General features: G+C 30.2%; 1 protein-coding gene across 3 annotated transcripts; it reads left to right on the forward strand.

The window, feature by feature from the left end:
* Nucleotides 309-9,549, forward strand: LOC105168298 (protein DETOXIFICATION 29). 3 transcript variants are annotated; one of them, XM_011088322.2, is made up of 8 exons: nucleotides 313-916; nucleotides 1,735-2,276; nucleotides 5,071-5,157; nucleotides 6,679-6,735; nucleotides 6,974-7,212; nucleotides 7,857-7,975; nucleotides 9,021-9,107; nucleotides 9,326-9,549. In XM_011088322.2, exons 1-8 carry the CDS (start codon nucleotides 569-571, stop codon nucleotides 9,395-9,397), a joined length of 1,551 nt encoding a protein of 516 aa, XP_011086624.1. In that variant the 5' UTR covers nucleotides 313-568; the 3' UTR covers nucleotides 9,398-9,549. The 3 variants fall into 3 exon arrangements, with proteins under 3 accessions (XP_011086625.1, XP_011086626.1, XP_011086624.1); XM_011088323.2 differs by lacking the exon at nucleotides 6,679-6,735 and having other exon boundaries at nucleotides 309-916; XM_011088324.2 differs by lacking the exon at nucleotides 7,857-7,975 and having other exon boundaries at nucleotides 311-916.

Here is a 20,313-nt window from a genome sequence, read left to right on the forward strand (position 1 = left end):
ATTTACAACATTGACATCGCAAAAACGACCATCATAAATTACATCACAAAATTTATGACGATTAATTTCATCGATCATCATAAGTTACATGACTAAAATTATATATATTTTGCTTTATGGAAACTTATATAAAACCAAAAACACATATTTTTCATTAAAAATAAAAACACAAACAAATAAAAATATATAATAATTTCGAAACTACCATATATGTTCGTTTTCATAAAATTAAAAATGAATTTGTTTTCATAATTTCGATGAAACCATAATGAAAATTTTAAACCACGCCGGTAAGGACTTCTCTTCTAATATTGTTTGTCGAGGAGATTTGTACAGGAACGTCTTGGAATTTCTAATAAACAGGTAGAGGTCCATATTAAACCCCTGTCTAGACACAAAAGGTGCTTCTTAAAAGAAAAATTATCGAAGTAGAGGTCACTATTACTCGACCCCTCCATCTTAGAAAAGTGGCCGTCAACCGCAACCAAGACCACAAAGGTCTATTTTCCTAGCTAGTGCACTACAGACACTATCTGCGCAGGTGTTGTGTGTAGCGTAGCGTGTGAAAATGGAAGATAACACCGCGCAGGCGCAGCAACCACTTCTCTCCCCCGTAGATGATGAACAACTCCCAAGGCTTTCGAGCCAGGACTGTTCTGCCCAACGAATCTCTACCCATTTCATCGTCGATGGTGATGATATTCCTCCGATCACCGGAGTTGGCAGCTTCTTCGAGGCGTTCAAGGTGGAGTCCGAAAAGCTTTGGTATTTGGCTGGCCCTGCCATTTTCACTGCCTTTTGCCAGTTTTCCCTTGGCGCCATCACGCAGACCCTGGCCGGCCACGTCGGGACACTCGACCTCGCCGCTTTCGCCATCGAGAATACGGTCATCGCCGGTTTCAGCTTCGGCATCATGGTATGTTATTGCACCTATGTCCTCATTCACACATTCCAAGGAATTAAAAAAGAATATTGATAAGAAGACTTATCTTAACATTAATTTTAGAAAAAGCAGAAATTAATATGCATGTTATCATTCTATATTATTTAGGAAAATTACGAGACCACTTTAAAATAATTATATATATTTAAAAAACTCATAAGTTCTTTTGTTTTTTTTATCATAAACACTTATTCCGTCAATTTTTCTTTCTAAAAGACTCTACTATTAATTTTTACTTTGCCAAATTTTCCTTTATCTTTTTAGCTTTTGAGTTCTTTTATTTCCATGATACTTAATTTTAAATTTTTCTTTAAGTGGATCATTTACTTATAGAAATTGCTTACAATTATTTAACTTTTAAATTTTCAAATTTTTAATCTTTCTATTTAGATAAAATTAAGAATCTAAAATTAAAATTATCTTTGTTGATGTTACTTATTATTCAAAAAAAATTATTTTGGATAAAAATGTTAGTACTTCAAGAAAACTATTTTAACTAGTTGACAAAAATCCCTAACACCAACTTTAACTATTTGTTTGAATATTTTTTAGAACATTATTTAGTAGAGATCATTTTAATTTTTTAAACGAATGAACTTAACAAAAGAATTAAAATTATTTTTTTTAAGTTTTTACAAAAGAAATAAATATATTTTAAAAAACAACTAATTTTTAGAATTCAATTTTTTTTAAAAAAATCCTGAAGTTAATTAATATATATATCTATATATATATATATATTTGCCACTATTAGTTACCTCTCAAAATATTATTTAAATGTATGTAAACAGTGGGGAATGGGGAGCGCACTGGAAACACTCTGTGGCCAAGCGTACGGCGCCGGCCAAATCGACATGCTCGGCGTCTACATGCAGAGATCGTGCGTCGTCCTCCTCACCACCAGCCTCCTCCTCACCTTCTTGTACATTTTCGCGGAGCCCATATTGCTATTACTGGGGCAAAAGGAGGATATGTCGAAAGCAGCAGGTCGACTTTCGCTGTGGATGATCCCACAGCTCTACGCTTACGCCATGAACTTCCCGATCAGCAGGTTTCTGCAGGCGCAGAGTAAGATCATGGCCATGGCCTGGATTTCTGCCGTCGGATTGGTATTGCACGTCTTCTTCAGCTGGTTGTTTATGCTGAAGCTAGAGTGGGGGATGGCCGGCGGCGCGGTGGTTCTGAACATTTCGTGGTGGTTCATAGTGGTGGCACAGCTGGTGTACATCTTCAGCGGGGCGTGTGGCGATGCTTGGACTGGGTTTTCGTGGAAGGCGTTTCAGAACCTTTGGGGGTTTGTCAGGTTATCTCTTGCGTCTGCTGTGATGATGTGGTGAGTAGTTTTTATAATATCTTAATATTTTTTATGTTATTTATTAGTGGTTATTTATTTTGTGAGATGGGATAAATGAGTGATATGATAACTTCGAATTAAATATTAAATAAGGTGATTTGGGATTAACTGTAATTGCATATTATGTACTTTGTTTAATCAAAATATTAAGATAAATATTATCATGTAAAATTAATAAAACCCACATAATATTCATAATATCCTTGCACTTTTTAAATTATATTATATCTTGCATCCCTTTTTTTATGTATAATATACACATATTTTTATAAATATTATTATTATTATTCAGTATAAATATATATATATATATATATATTTAAGTGTAAATAATATTATAGTATTATATATAATATATATTACTATTAATGTAGAGAAGCCTTTTAATTAGCATCTCACCTTTTTTGGTCTAACATTTCAAATTTTTTTAATTCTTAATTTAATTTTCTTATTTATTATCTAACTTTTCACTCTTTAATAATTATCTTTTGATATTTTTTTTCTTATTTTCATATAATTTTTCTCTCCCTAATATTTTATTATGACCACTTCCTTATAGATCTAGTTTTAACTTATTTTCGTACGTATATATCTTATTATCTAATAAAAATATTTACCCTACAATCATCTATCTTCTACAATCATCTCTCTTGAAATTTAATATAATTACAAATATCTTTTCGTTGTTTGAAAAATCATAACTTTTCCCATGATTTTAATATTCATTTGACAACAAACCCATTCTGTTAGCCTTCGTTAGATTTTCATCTATTTTTTTGTGTTGAACTATTTAAAGTACCCTTTAGGATTATGAATTGTAGTTTTATATATTTTGTTAAAGAAATAAAATATTTTATGGACTAAAATGCTTTATGAATTATTTACTTTACCTATCCTCAAACATTTTCTTGAAAAAAAAAAAAAAAAAAGATCTAGCAAGGATAAAACAATGTAGTGTTAGGCGCTTCTTAATTATTTTTTATTTTAAAAAATATTTATAATTTTTAAATAATAAAAAGTATCCATAATTATGTCGGAAGTTACTGTAACTTACCTTATATTATAATGGGAGGAAATGAAAGAGGAGTAAACCATGAGTTTGGGTGAGAATTGACAAGACAAGATAGTAAATTTAAGTTACATATGTATTTCAGTTACTTTCCTACCTTAAAATTAATTTTATAAAAAATCTAGCAATTTTATTGAATGCATTTTATAAAATAAAATGCTTATGATAAAGTAACGAAACTATATTTTCACATTCCTAATATATCTATACAAATGCTAACAAAAATTCTATCTAAAATGTGATCGTTTAAAAGGTAAAATAGTTCTCAGAATTCAAAACCATCTAGATATATAGCTAGAATATTCTACAATATGTCTATATACTTTCACCGATTATAACAATAAATAATTATATTATTCGAATTATGATGGTTTTTATATTTTGGTATTTAATTTTTTTTGTGTGTTTATTTATAATCTCAATGTTACAAAATTTTGCACTTTATAATTTATAATAATTTTTCAACTAAATTTTTTATCAAAAAAAACATCAGATGCAGTATATATGTGATACTTAATGATTATGTAATGTGATATTTTTCACATATGCATAAAATGTGATGTTTTTTCGAGAGAAAAATCAATAAAAAAAATGATCGTATATGGCCAAGTGCAATTTTTTTGTAAAGTTGAGATAATAAATTGACAAAATTAGAAAATTACCCCCAATGACAAAAAATTAGCAAATTACCCATTTGTGAAAAGAAACGTAGATCAGTTACACCCCTCATATGAGTTCGTGTAATTCACGCATTTTTTCTTTAATTATTTTTTTTTTGTTTTTAATTATGAAAATTATATTTATAACTTTATTTAATAACTGTTGAATCTAATTTGAATTTTAGGTCCAAATTAAACTAGTAAATCTACGGCTCAAATTTTGACTTATTTCAATCAATGGTTAATATTTAAACAAATATATAAATTTAAATAATATAAATAAACATATATAAAATATATATATATAATTAGTTATATTATATATATATATATATAGAGAGAGAGAGAGAGAACAGCGACGTGAGGACAGAAGAGGGAGGGGGGGATGGGCCAGCGATGAAGAAGGAAGGGGGACGCGGACGATGAGGGGGGAGCTAGGGACTCGGAGGGAGAAAGGAAGGGGGAGGAGAGGCAATGGCAACGGCAACATCAAAGGGGAAGACGGAGGGACAAAGGCGGAAGAGGAAGGGAAAGGGGAGAGGGGCAGGGAGAGAGAAAGGAAGAGGGATGCGGCGACGGGGGAGGGGAGAGGGTAGGCGGGGGGAGCATGTATTTTTCTCCCAAAAAAAAGTTTTAATCATAAAATATAAAAACAAGTATAATTTGAATGGCAAAATATAGTTTACTTAAATAATTATATAACAATTATGAAAAATTTTATTATTAGGATGTATATACTTGGAATTGTAAATGGTGAATTTTTTAAAATCAAATAAGAAGCATAAATTTTTAGTTTATTTCAAGAATAACATTATTCAGATAACAGTATTACTTTATCCAGATAAAAATTATTCAATAGATTAATAAAAAAAAGTTCATAATGTTATCCTAAGTATTTTATTTTATAAAATTCATTTAACCAAGTTGCTAGAATATAGAACCTCTCTTTTTTTAGCGTTGGATGCAGTTGTTGTATTTTTATTAAATATATTTTTCATTTTTTTTAAGAGTAAATATATTTTTTCTTCTTCATATGGTTTTGCAGCTTAGAGGTATGGTATATGACAGCACTTGTCCTCTTTGCTGGATACGTAAAGAATGCAGAAGTAGCCGTCGATGCTTTATCCATATGGTATGTACAACACTTTATACTAAAATTTGAGTTTGTTCGAATTTGAACTTATTATACGATAAATATAATATATTTAATATATAATTGATGTACAATTTTAAAAAAAAAGAACCAATTATATAGCAGATTTTTATTCCACTTTTTTGCATTTATCATTAAATTTACACTTGTCAAAAACTAACATATATTTGAGAAATTAAAAATAAATAAAGCATAACTAAAGTTTGTTAATTAATGTATTCAAGGCTTATAAAAAAAGGAGTCGTTTTCTTCTTTGTATGTTTGTGTTATGTTAACAGGATGCAGACCATACATATCTTAAAAATCCACAGGGCCACAAAAACTGCTACCAGATTAAATTTATTGATGTATTTGTTAAAAGTTTATGTATTTTTTTGGGTCCCATAAGTATTGGAGTGTCATTTTTTGCTTTATACGAATGTCTTTTTATAATTTGATCCAATATTTTTTTGAAATTTTGCAAATTTAGGACAATTTTGACCAATTTCTTCGGAATCACGTGTTGTGCACGTAACATGCTAATTTGGGAATTTTCGACCAGCGTTACACTCAAATTGCCATTTTCTTAATTGCATGACCAAATTACCAAAATTGTGACCCCTATACTTACAAGATTAAAAGAATTGCAATTTTTTTGAAAAATATTGATGTCAATGGTAGCTTATAAAATTTCAACAAAAAATAAAAGCTAATAAATTTATGTCCTTAATCACAAGATGTGATTTAAAGTTACCAATTGTTGTGTTGTGTGTGTGTGTGTGTGTGTTTTTTTTTTTTTTGGTTGGAGGTCACTTCTATTTTATTTGAACATCATTTGGTTGATTATTTTCTTAATGGACTATGTTTAAACATGTCTTTATCTAATTAGTCAATCAAATAAGAAAATAAATTTGTAATTCATTCAATATTGATTCATCTTAGAAATTTATAAAATCCAATTTTGATATGAACTTTAATTTGAAATCCACTAATTGATAATTTATCCTAAAATTTTTGAAAAAAAATAGCAATTTTAATCGTATAAATGTAGGGGTGATAATTTTGGTCTAATTAAAATCAATTTTGGTAATTTCTACAACTAAATTACATGAGAATTAAAGAACAATATTAACTGAAAATTCATAGATTAGCCGGAAATCCCCAAAGTAGCGTCTTACATGCACAACACATGTGATTTTCTAATCAAATTGTCCTTATTACAAAATTACAAAACCAAATTACAAAACAAACTCACCACGACAAATTGTAATTTTCGCTTATAAATTGATATTACATAATGTCTCTCTTGCACTTTACGTATATATATACATTGTGCTGCAAGGCCCTTGCATATATGTCCCATCACCAAACCATTATGTCATCTCCAAAATTTGTTCATTATTTATTTTCTTTATGTTACAACAGTGTTGTCTGCTTCAACGCTTAACTACCTTACGAAAAGACAAACCATCTTGTCTGCCGTTATTTTCATAGTTTATAGCAAACTCTTTATATTTACAGCATAAACATAGATGGTTGGACAAAGATGGTAGCTATTGGATTAAATGCAGCAGTAAGGTTAGTATTTGCCGCTACTGTCAATCTTCTATCATATTTTTATATTATATATATATTAATGTCATACCAATAAATAATTTATATGGATGTGCGTGTTCTTTTTTTCATAATATAAAAAAGTATAATTAAATTAAATTACAAATTAAAAATATGGGCTAGAGTCGCATCAACGTATGACACGTACGGATGTGCGATAGAAGATGTTTTACCGATTAGTACAACATGTGTATACATGCAGCGTAAGAGTGTCGAATGAGTTGGGGGCAAGTCATCCAAGAAGTGCGAAGTTCTCGATGGTGGTGGTGGTGATATTCGCATTGCTGCTAAGCAGCCTCATTTCCGGCACTCTCCTCATCTTCAAGAGACAGTATCCATATTTGTTTGCAGACAGTTTAGATGTTGTACAAGTTCTTTATCAGCTCACACCATTGCTCGCGTTGTGCCTCGTCGTCAACAATATTCAACCTGCTCTTTCAGGTAACTCATCCTTATACTATAATTAAATTACAGCGATTTTTTCTAAAATTTGTAATGATTACAAAATACTTTTATATTGTTCAAAAAAATTACAAATACCTCCACAAAATTAAGGTTGTCTAGCAAATACCTCGTCGTGACAGCCCATTATAGAACGTATTTATTAGACGACTGTTAATTCCAGTGGATATTTGTAATCTTTTACACAACACGGGGTATTTGTAATTATAACACCTCAGGAAGCCCATTGTAATTTACCCTTGTACTAAATAGAAAGACTTGACTCGCATACGATGTCGGTATAGGAGGAAAAAATGCAATTTTAATCCTATAATTGTAGAAAGGAGCAATTTCGGAGCTGTTGAAATCAAATTTCTCAATGTGGTTGAGTAACGAAAAAATATTGCAATTTTAGGACAATCCCAGCCTATTTTGCCGAAATTCTTTATTTAATTGAATCACATGCAGTTGATATATGATTTTCAAATGAAATTGGTTTGACTTGGCCTAAAATGCATTAATCAAATCTTATACCCATAGCATATATACGTAAAATGAAACAAAAAATACAACATAATTCAAAATTAAAAAAATGGAATCCATGAATTTCGAGTTGAAGAAATTAAGGTAGCTAATGACTGCAGGAGTGGCTATTGGAGCTGGATGGCAAACATTGGTTGCATATGTGAATCTTGGTTGCTACTACATATTTGGCATCCCTTTGGGTCTACTACTGGGGTATAAACTTAATATGGGCGTACAAGTAAGTCTAATTTTTTCTTTTTTGATAAATAAAAAAAAATGCTTGCAATTAATTAAAAGAACTATAAATTATGATGGATCCAGTCATTAGAAACTTCAAGAATAAATGTCAAAATTATTTCTTTGTTAAAATATTAAATATTAAAAGATTTTTTTCATTACCAGCTTAAGTTTTTGGATGGTGTAGTGGTTAATTTAGCCCAACAAGAGCTCCTGAATTTGGATATAAAAGAAAGGTTTCACGTGCAGGGTTTGCACGTGAGGAGTGCGTGTTAAGATATTAAATAGGGACAATTACACTGCCCTTTTATGAGATTTAATATAATTACACGTAAATCTCCTATAGTTTTGAAATCACATTTGGTCCGATTGACTTTTTTTATCCAACAAATAGATCTTAAGTTAGTCAAAATTCACTAAATTTGCTGATATTAGTAAAAATTATTGAACCAAAATCCATTTATCCCATTGACTTATAATTGGTTTATTGCAGGTCAAATAAATATTTTCTAATCAAACTACCCTAGTACATCTTCACACATGCTAATGCATATGAGGAGATATATTTTTATCCTACCCTTATACGTCTTCACCTTTATAATGGTAGTTTGATCATAAAAAATTTATTTAATCTGCAATAAGTCAGTAGTAAGTCAATCGATAGTAAATATGAATTTTCATTCAATTTGTTTTCCAATATCAACAAATCCCAAAATTTTGAGCAGCATATGGATCTATTTATTGAATGGAAACAAACGTCAAAGTAGTACCAGAAGTAATTTTTCAAATTACAAATTTTTTTTTGTAATTATCCCAAATCATAGGAAAAAACAATATATATATATATATATATATATCCCTACTAAATATTAAACCATAATCCTCTCACTTAAAATTTAGATGAAATGCTCGTTTAACATGATGTTTTTGTAATTCACCTTATGACGCCATACATGAACTCCACATGTAATCTTCTCTATCGATCATGCTCAATTTATACAGGTAAAAAATAGTATTTAAATTTCTACACGATGGGCATTTTTCAGGGTATATGGATTGGAATGATGACTGGAACAATTGTGCAAACGCTCTGCCTCTTCTTGATGGTCTACAGAACTAATTGGAATAAAGAGGTTTGCACCATTGACAACTCTCAAACCATTTCTTTACCTATATATATGCATTTTATTTAGAGTTTCACGCTAATGATAATCAGAATTTTATGTGAATTTATTTTAATTTTTTTCATCGTGTTTGGTTATATTAATATATTCATCGAATCGATATATTACTCAATTTATTGAATTATAATTATCAAAAAAAAAATCAGTATTTTTGGGTAAAATTGCAGGCTTCAGTGGCCGCGGAAAGAATCAGAAGATGGGGAGGTGAACCAGATCCTAAAGCAAATACCCTGGAGTAATATTTCAAGATGAAAATCATTAAAGACATTAGGATTAATCACTGGGGTTTCATAAATAAATTTGAGGTTACAGGTTTGAATCCTATCGACGTGAAAGTATTTGTCTCATTTTATATGAATTTATTATAATTTAATATTTCATAGTTCTTTGTTATATATATTAATCGAATCGATATATTGCACAATTACTCAATTTATTAAAAATATTTATGTAGTTAAGTAATTACCGCTTATATAGAAAAAAAAAATACTGATGCATTTGTTACGCCGACGGGACTTAGCCAGATACATGGACATCGTCACCGGCTCATTAGAAGATATGGGCTTTTCTAGTTTTAAATGTTGTAATTAAGAAATAGTACTTTTTATTTAATTTTCAAGTAAATATTCATTATTTTGAATAGGGTAAATTATAACGATCTTTTTTAAGGTTTGACATAATTACGAACACCCTTTGTTGTTTGAAATTATCGAACTTTACAGTTACTGTATTTTTTTTATTTTTAAAAAAATTAAAAACTTATAAATAATCAAACGGGAGGGATGAAAAAATTTTAAAAATTATTTAAAAAAAAAGTATCCACTTAGTCCCAAAAAAATTAAAAAAAATAAAAATAAATAAGATTATAATTTTTAATCCACATGAGCATTTTGGTCAATTCACCATAAAAATGAATGAAAACCTAACGCCGACAGTTAAGATCAGGGGGTATTGATGATTTTTTAAATAATAAGAGGGTATTCATAATTATACCAAATCTTAAAAAAAGTCATCGTAATTTACGCTTTTTGAGTATTAGTTAATAAACCGGCGGGGATTCGTCTATACCCTGCCTAGCTCATACGACTTCACCAAAAAGGGTAAACAAAATGCTAGTTTGTCATTAATGACCACAGGAAATATGCATTAATACCTAAACACATTAATGGAGAACCTATCAATGAACTTTGTGGTCCCATTTATGGTGGGCACAAACAGCATTTGTGGCCCTTGCATGTCAACACCCCCACTCCAATAATGTTGAGAGATTGTCCAGGATTTTACTTGAATTTGTGTTAGTATTGCTCATATCCCAAAGGAGTAAAATACGACTCTATTGACTTAGTTGTAAAACCTACAAAACACACCAGCATTACAACCTACGCAAATGACTCGGGTTTAATTTTTCGATACTTAAGTTAGTAAATCGTAAGAGAAGTGATAACGAAGGTCCAAAGAATATTAAAGAAGCATGACTATATATATAAGTTTATCCAAAATGTATGATTTCACATGAATCACAATAACTAAAATGATCCAATAATCAGACGGGCGAGTCCATACATATTAGGGTTTAGAGTGCACCGGAGTCGACGAGGACTACATACAACCTTCATAAGATATATCCTTACATTAATATATATTGAACATGTGATATTGTTAGATTGTGACAGATAATATTAATTTATCATATTTTTAAATTATAATCATATGTCATGTATAAAATAATTTAATATTTTGTAATGTATCCTCCTATATGAATTAAGAAATGGTGTGACATATGAATATCAAGAATCACTGTGAATACTCCGGCTACAACGTGATACTTATGAATGAATAAAAATAATAGTGGAGACAAATAGCCAATTGGTACTATTCCAATTCAAACCAACAACATTGCACTTAAATCAACTTTAATTATTGTAAATTAATTTTAGACTTTCATATGTACACACCACGTTTTTAAATATATAATATTAATTTAATTCGTAAGAAATGTGAACTGAAATGACTCCACGCCTCTATAGTTCACAGTTAGTTTATTCAAACTGTATAAAAGCACCTAATTACTTATTAAATGTTTGGTAGGTGACAGCGATGAATTACAACTTGAGAAATTCAAAGTGCTAAATTTAATTCATTTTGATGGACCATTGATAAGATTTATTTAATCTCATTCATCCAACGATCATCAGAAAAAATATATTTTTTAATCATGATTAATTATTATAATTATAAATAAACTTTTTTAATAAATATTAATTAATTATGATTATGCAACCGTTACTAGTCGTTGCTATGCATGCGAGGTCAAAGTATTAACTATAGCTAAAATCATGATAAATCTTTTGACTTTAGCTAAAATTATTATGAATATTAATTAACATGTCAAAGTTTGTCATGTTTGGTTTTGTTTTCGAACCCAATTTTCAATATATTCAATCATATTTTGTTTTTGTATGAAAAAAGAATATGCTTAACTAGGTTTTCCTAAAAAAAAAAGGAAGAAGAAGAGAGAGACGCGATACAATGAACCTATGTTTGAATTATAATATTTTATCATTATTTTTGTACGAGAATACATGATAAAACTGCAATATGTTTGAACTATAGCATTTTGCAATTATTTTTATATATTTAAAGATGTAATAGAATGGGAATATATTTGAATCAGAATTTGTTGGGATAGTTTTTTTTCATGAAAATATGTTATATATTATAATAATTTTATATATGAGAATACATAATAAAATGGATTTTCTGAAACTTATTGTCAAATTCCAAGGGAAAAAAACACAACCAAATATGATCTTGCCATTTGAAATAGTACAAAATTGAAATGTATATTTAAAGATGAACTAAACAAGGCCAAGTTTTTAAACAGTCATTATTTATAATGGAGTGAATAATTCATTGCAGTGCGTTGTGCATAAAAACTTAATTAATTTGGGGGGGGACGGGTCTTATTAAATATAAAAAAACAGAAGTCTGAAATTATTGTTCCATTAATTGATGTTACAGAAGCCACTTGTACTGATTTTTGTCCGATTTCAACAATGTCGGAAATCTTGAAATCAATGAAATTAACAAGGTAAATTGATAGATAATTGATCGTGCGATTTGACAAAAGTAATTTTTTTTTTTGACTTGGTAAATAAAAGTGAAGTTGATGTAGGAGGGAGGGAATAGTATGATATTTGATGATGGCACATGTATAAGAGAGAAAGCTGATTTTAGTCTTTGTCAATGCATTAATCACACACTGGACTCTCCCACCATAATGATTGAAGTATTTTTACAAAAAATTTAAAATTAAAGAAGGACTAATCTAGAAAATTGGAATTAGGACTCCGTGAAGGGATTGGATCAGTGGAAGAACGGGACGGAAGCGCAGAAAAGGCAAAAATAAAAGCATTAATAGCAAATCAAGGGATTAACCATTGATTGTTCCCGAACTATTAGTGTATAAACACAGAGAAAATACAAATAAAATAGATCCACATTTTTGGTAAGGAGAAAACGACAAGCAATATGTAAATAGAAAATATTACCCTTGTTATTTTCTTTAATTAGCTAACACACAATGATTCTAATTTTCAAGATCCGTGCACACTAGGCCTCAATATAAAAGTCTTCTAAAGGTGTGCACACCACACCGGAAAGCCAATATTTGCCCTCATGCTAGCAAGGAACAAATCCATCGAAAACTACATTATCGATTAGTGTATTTTCGATCTACCTTGTTCTTTGCTTGGTTCTAAACCAAGAAAACTCTAAAATTGAGAGTGTGCATTTAGCTAGGGCTAGACATGAGAGGAGAAACAAATTTTCTTGATTTGAAAAGCGAGAATTCGGTCTTCTTATGAGGCGCAAACAGGAGAATTTATCCTGAAAGCGAAGGAACTGCTAAAATATACCAATTCGATCTGAGCTCTTGGAATTGGAATAAGTTCGGCAGCGGATCACAAAATTTTGGTGATCTTCTCTATCTAATGAATAGGGAGTCTGCTTTAAAATCGTCTGACCTACACCCACCCTAAAGTATATGCTTCAACAAGAATCACACATCGCGAGATCATGCACCTTTCTTTCTTAGTTATACCGAAAAAGGGTATAGTTGATTAGATCCAGCCTATTCTTGAAATAAACAACTCATACACACTCTCATTCAAAAAAAAAGATCAATATACCAATCACTACACTTTGATTTATTGAATTTTTTGATAAAATATAGGTATTAAATCCAAAACTCCCAACAGATGGCCAATGGCCCAAAGAAACGAAAGAATCGGTTACATTTTTCATATAATCTCCTCTTATAGTTAGACTAAAAGGAACTTCCATAACCTGAGCTCGGAGAAGGAAGAGATAAAAGGGCCCTATGGAGAATGTGGTCAGAAATCCATAATAGAGTCCGACCACAACGACCAAATTGATTATCTTCATGCATAAGGATACTAGATCACCAAGTAGAAAAGATTGAAAAATCATCACAAACCTCCCTTATTTCTTTTCTATTGTAATTTCTAGATTATTATATGATGATTTTTGAACTTTCCATATATAGAAAAGAAATAGAAAAAGATAGACTAGAAACCACGTCGGTTATGTCAATGACACCAAAAGGGTATTAAAGGATTGGAATTGGGATATGAATAGAATATAATGAAATAGAGCCATTTTGAGGTTCCCTCTTAAATGAGGCATGGAGGGGAGCCACTACGAAGAAGTTCCGAGCGTTACGAAGAAGGGTTCGAGCTCATGTTGGTCATGGGCTGAGGACGAGAATTGAACTCTATGAGATCTAATCTCCCGTTGTTCCTCAGTAGCTCAGTGGTAGAGCGGTCGACTGTTAACTGATTGGTCGTAGGTCCGAATCCTACTTGGAGAGATTTGATTCATTCTGAATTAACGAATTCAGAATAAAGGGACTCACTTTGACCATTAAGATGTGCTCATCGGCGCCTGACCTTGAGATGTGAATCATCCAAGGCACATTAGCATGACGTACTCCTCATGTTGAACCGAGGTTTGAAACCGAACCTTTCCTCAGGAGGATAGATAGGGCGATTCGGGTGAGATTCAATGTAGATCCACCTTTCGATTCACTTGTGGGATCTGGGCGGTCCCGTATCAAGTTATATGAGATAGGAATGTAGTTGATATTTGGAAGGAAGACCTAATCTTTCAACCTCTAAGGTAACTTTCACCTTACCAACACCTCTCCACTACCATATACAATGTGTGTGGACTTATTACAATGTCTACATGGCCTAAAATCAACCCTCAAATCTAAGGAAAAGTTAACCTTCAACCAAGGAAAGGTCAACGTGGGCTAGGGCTTGCATGCACTTAGATCGGACTCAATTAACTTGTCCAACAAATTAAATTGGGCCCAATCTTATTATTTAATCTAATCAAATAAAATACCAATGAAAAGAAGAAGCTCAAGTAAATATTTAAACCAATTAAAATATTCAAAAGTTTAAAATGCACTTAATTAATTAGTGAATCCAATCCATTTGATTAATTAAGCTCAAAATCATAATTAGTCCAACTAATTATTTGTAGCTCATCTCTACTAACTAATGAATCCAATATATTAATTAGACAAACCTACTAATTAATTAGTCCAAGACTTATTTAAAAATTAATTTAATTAATTCAAAAGACTAAATTCAAAATTCAATTAATCTAATTAATTAAATTTTGGATCACCCATCCAAAGGGATTTTCTCTCATAAATGATCCAATCATTTATGTTCTTCAAGAATTAAGTTAATCCAATCAAATTAATTTTTCTCTTTAGAAATTAATTTTAAATGAATTCCATCACTTTCCATGATTTGTGTGGGACTCTTTAGGTTCATATTCAACTATACTTGGTCGTTTGACCAACTCAATTAATTAAATTAAATTAAATTAATTATTTCTGATTATCTCATAACTAGAAATGCTCGTCATCATGCGTGGTTGTCTCGCAATAATTCATGACACTAGAGACTAGGTGAATAATAGTGTGAACATTTCGGCACCAATTCAATATGAGTATGATCCTTCTATCAACCGTCTTCTGGCCTTAGTCTATGGCATAGAATTGGGCATCGATCTCATCCTTGATTAAGTATCTATGGTTCATATGCGAGAAGTGTTACTCTACTGAAATACTTTCTCACCCAATCAATGCCTATGGTCATAAACTTAAAAAATCTAAATCATCCCAAAGCGCATAGGAGATCTCATTATTATATACTAATATGGGATGGATTCTTTGCTGGAATCCACCGTCTTTATTACATACTCTGATTGCAAAGGATAAACCTTATAATGGTCATATCTCACAATACAATCACCTCTCTTCACAGTCAAGATACAGTCTTCATATGCAAAAGATTGACATGATTTCTCAAGTTTGAAAACTAATTTCGTACTATCAAAATAAAAAATTTCAGTCATACCGACTAGGCCTTACAGGCTTCCATAAGACGATTCCTGTAAGTCAATTCAATTAGTCGATTATCTTACTAGTCAAACCACTCAAATTGCATAGACGGCCCACGTCTCCCATTGATGAAACACATCGCTACAAATACTTAGGGCAAGTCTCCACAGGACACTCCAGGTCCTCGACTTGAAGCGTTTCGGATCGACCTTCAAAATTTGGTATTACAACTACCGACCTATGTGCAGCCCAACTCCACGAGTTTAACAATTCGATCTGTGGGCATTCGTTGTGTTGTTCAAAAGCCGTTCAATGTTAGTAGTAAGCACAACGAACACTTAAACCATTGATGAATACTCATTTTATTCATTGTTATATTACTTCGATAAAGATTGATGAATAGTAGTAAATTCAATTGGCTTCTTAATCACCTATTCTAACACTATGATGTTTAAGTTATTATTTAAATATTGAATAAACATTAGAAAAACTTATAATGACGTAAGAACAATGTTGTAAAAATATATTTGAAATGATAAAATACTGGAATGTGTGCAAAACTCTATATGGAGTGCCAAAATATGCAAAGAATTTGCCAAATATCGAGAGCAATTGTGTGTGAAAGTGAATAATATTACCCAATGTAGTTGCATAATGACCTCTATTTATAGGTTGGATGAGAAAAAAATACGGAAGTAGTTGCAACACAAGATATACTGTCCGAAAGCTACATGTGTTACTGAACTAACCAAAAAAAAAAAAAAAAGAAGAAGAAGAAGGTTGAAATTTGGACTTATCTGGAAGAAAATGTGACTGTCTGAATGAGTTATGCCTGGTCAGCCCAAGTTTAGTAGAGTTAGTTTTACCTGTTGCTACCAGGTCAGTCATTATGGATCTAGAAAGAGTTTTACTGGAGATGTTTCAATATAATATATTCCAAGACATGAGAAATTTATGTGGCATGGGATCCAGGTAGTCCATTGTGTCACCTTATTGAGTTGGGCCCACTTTTGGGCTTACCAAGTTAGTCATAAAGATCTGAACTATGGGCTTAATACCTTGTTCATAGGACAACAGGATTGGTCCGACTGGACTTCGCAATAGGAGCCCTAAATCCCTTGTTTGACATTTTAAAAAATGAGTGAGCCTGTATTATCACTCATCAGATAAAGTTGTAGTTTTTCTATCGAACAGAGACATTACGGATATTAGTCAACCCAATGTTCATGACAAAAATAATAACACAAAATTGATCCCAGCACATGGGCCTTCCAAGATAGCAATCACAGTCAATTTGTGGTAATTAAAATCAGCCAAATATGAGTGATTGTACCAAGCGCTAACAACCTGGTCCAAGAAAATATTGCTACGATTTACTTGTTGTGGAAGATCTTAACTTGAATAAATTGTGCAACTTTTTTTTAAAGGTATTATGCTATTCATTGTATTATTAATACATTTAATCTCAAAATTTGATTTAATACATTAAAAATTCAAAATCAATAAATATGTTCAGTCGAAACAAAAAAAATGAGAAACTACTATAAGAGTAGGCAAAATATACCTATATTCGTGAATTTTGAACCCACAATTCATTTAGTTATGAGACATCAACATTACTAATTAATCAAGCAAGTCCTTGTTGGCAATAAATTGTGCGAGAGACCATGAAGTTGGCGGGTGTGTGGCATGGCGTACTTCAACGTTGTCTGGGGTCACAAATCCTGAACATGGTGAGGCCCTCGTGGCGCTCCTTCTTGCTAGACGCACTACCAGCTTGGTTGCTCATTGTCTAGCTAAAGCAACCTCTTTATCTCCAGTGGGGGGTGATCCTCCATCCACTTTGTTCAGCATTATTCAAGCTGATGCCCAGACAATTTGATATAACACCTGATTTCGACTTTAAAAAAAAATCATGCCAAAAAAGAGCATCACTTAAGATTTCTAAACCAATTTGAAGTTTTGAACAGACGATTCTATATTTCTAATTAAAATAATTTCGCTCAATTTTTCATAGGAATTATTTCATTTTTCACACCTAAAGTATAATCATTTTTTTTAGTTTTAGTATCTCAAGTTTTCAAGTCATCAGACTTGATATCCAAAATTCTTAATTTTCATATGCCTGAGTACCCTCCGTTAGATTGACCGTTAAAATAAATGGTAATTTTGGAGCAAAACTAGGCGGGATCTTGTCTATATAAGGGCATGTTTTTGGATGCCATTTTATTCAACACACCAAAAAATTGTATTTTAATTTTAATTTTATAATTGAGGACAATAATGTAAAAAATAATAATTAACCCAATTTCTATAAAAAAAATACTAATTCAAATTATTATGGAAATACCAATTCAAATATTTTCTCCCAGTTAAAATATTAGGAATTAAACATGCATGCTAAATGCGAAGTAATTTAAAGATAATTTTGTCTAGTAATAATTTAAGAAAACAAATAGAGTGTTATGTTCAATCACTACTAGCATTTTTCACGAAAAATAAACAGGAAAAAAATGAATAAGCCACTCAAAGGATGCCAATGTACTTTTGAGTCAAATAAAATTGCATATCAATATTTTGATAAATACCTGTTGTTTGTGCACAAAATAAAAAATACATTTCAATTATTGTTTTTGGCTACAAGAATTTTGTTTATAAATTTATTAAAACTTTCTATTTCACTAGTTACAGAAAAAGCGAAAAAAAAATATTTGTTAAAATAATTAAAAGAAAAGTATGAAAAATTATAGCATACACCCTTGATAAATAGAGAATGACAACATTTGCGTTGTGGCCAAACAAAAAGAAAAAATTAAAAAAAAAAGTAGTTTTTCATTAAAATTTTTTTATAGAAATTGAATTAAATATGTTTTTTTTTTAAATTATGAAATTGAAATTGAAAAGAATTAAAATAGAATTTTTATTTGTATGTGTTGAATAAACTAAAAATCAGACATGCCCTTACATAGGCAAATTTCAGCCTAATTTTCCCTCTATAATTGGGTCGATCATTAGTTTTAACAGTCAACTTAACAGAGGGTACTCAAGTGGATGAAAAACTAAAAACTTTTGCTACTAAGTTTGATGACTTGGAAATCTGGGTACTAAAATTTAAAAAGTGGTATACTCTGGATATGAAAAGTGAAATAAACCCATTTATCATACTTTGTAACATTTATATATTACGATTCTATTTATACATCATTTTTTCTGATTTAAATATAGGGATAATAACATTTATACTTCTGGATATATAATTTATCTACACAAATTATTTATATATACCTTTTAAAAAATTACATATATACCAACTAAAAAATATCGACATCATCTATACAAATCAATCCTGCTTTTTAGAAAATTGCACATTCACCTTTCAAAAATGTTAACAATATTACACATATTATTCTTACTTTTTTTTTTCCAGCTAGGGTGATTTTCATAATTACGAAAAAAGCAAGAGGGTGATTTATATAAATAAATCATATATAAGGCAGTGTAAATATAATTAATTGTCTCTTAGATATATATTAACAATAGTTGGCATAGTAATTCTTTAAAACTTTTTAAACTTCAATGTTTATTTATATTTTTCAACTTTACCAATTTCAACTAACTCAAACTTTCAAGCTAATGCAACTTAACTTAGTAGGCGAAATTAAGATTTTATGATAATTTGAGTTCCACAAATGTGTAGATATCGGTCAACTTTAATTAATAGTAATTGATGGTTTACTATAATAGTTATTGACTAGTTATAAATAGTTAATATTAATAATTATTATATTTATTATTGATAATTAAAATTCATAATATAATTAAAATCTTTGATTTTATTATTACTCCTCCAAAGAACACTATGCATGTCTTGCTAAATGTTGTCTCTAATGCTCAATTAACTGTACAGATACTCTGTATATCGGTTTTTATTTCATTCAACGTACATTTATTATAACAGATATTTCTCTTATTTAATATAATTCATAAATTAATATAATTTTCACTTAATTATATAATCACCGTATTTATGAAAAAGCTAAACTGGACAAAGGATATTTTGATTGGAGACAAATTGAAAAAGTTGGTATACGGCTGGCTGTCATCTACGGTTTAGAAAAGCAGATTCCTCGTCTGAATTTTGCACGCCGCAAAAGGTTTTAATTATTAAATTTTCTCATATTTTTCTTTTTACATTTTTGTCTTGTACATTAAATTATTTGTACGGAGATCTAAATAAACGTGCACATATTCTGCTACAATCATGTCTATCGGTTCTATTACAATTTAGTATTCGAATTTTGTCGATATTCAAATAATTACAAATGATATAATGGCAAATGACTGTTCTTCTACGGACCAAAGCTTTTGTCCATTTTGAATTCATCCATATCCAATATGTAAGTGTCGTAGGGTCTGTGGCTAAGTATACATGAACTTATAATAAATTAAATTTTATTTTTACATTAGTTCTTAAATTGTTAAGATTAAAAAATTGATGATAGAGTATTTGACGTAATGAGCTCCTTATACTGTAGTAAAGATCGAAACAATCAAAATATTAGAGCTTAAAATTTTATGCACAGATATATATTTGCTTAGGGAAAAAATTAAGTATAATTAAAAATAAGATCATAATAAAATTATAAGTATGTTTTTGTCGGGTAAGATTAAAGAATTTAAAAAATTTTGTAAAAAAATGATTGAATTTTATTA

The sequence above is a fragment of the Sesamum indicum genome, linkage group LG8 (assembly GCF_000512975.1).
Source record: "Sesamum indicum cultivar Zhongzhi No. 13 linkage group LG8, S_indicum_v1.0, whole genome shotgun sequence".
Lineage (NCBI taxonomy): Eukaryota > Viridiplantae > Streptophyta > Magnoliopsida > Lamiales > Pedaliaceae > Sesamum > Sesamum indicum.

What these genes read in the sequence shown, in the direction of transcription:
- LOC105168298 (XM_011088322.2), top strand. Translation starts at nt 569, where the DNA reads ATGGAAGATAACACCGCGCAGGCGCAGCAACCACTTCTCTCCCCCGTA. An exon ending in GTCGATGCTTTATCCATATG is followed by an intron (nt 5,158 to 6,678) that starts GTATGTACAACA and finishes TTATATTTACAG; the next exon opens with CATAAACATAGATGGTTGGA. An exon ending in TATTCAACCTGCTCTTTCAG is followed by an intron (nt 7,213 to 7,856) that starts GTAACTCATCCT and finishes TAATGACTGCAG; the next exon opens with GAGTGGCTATTGGAGCTGGA.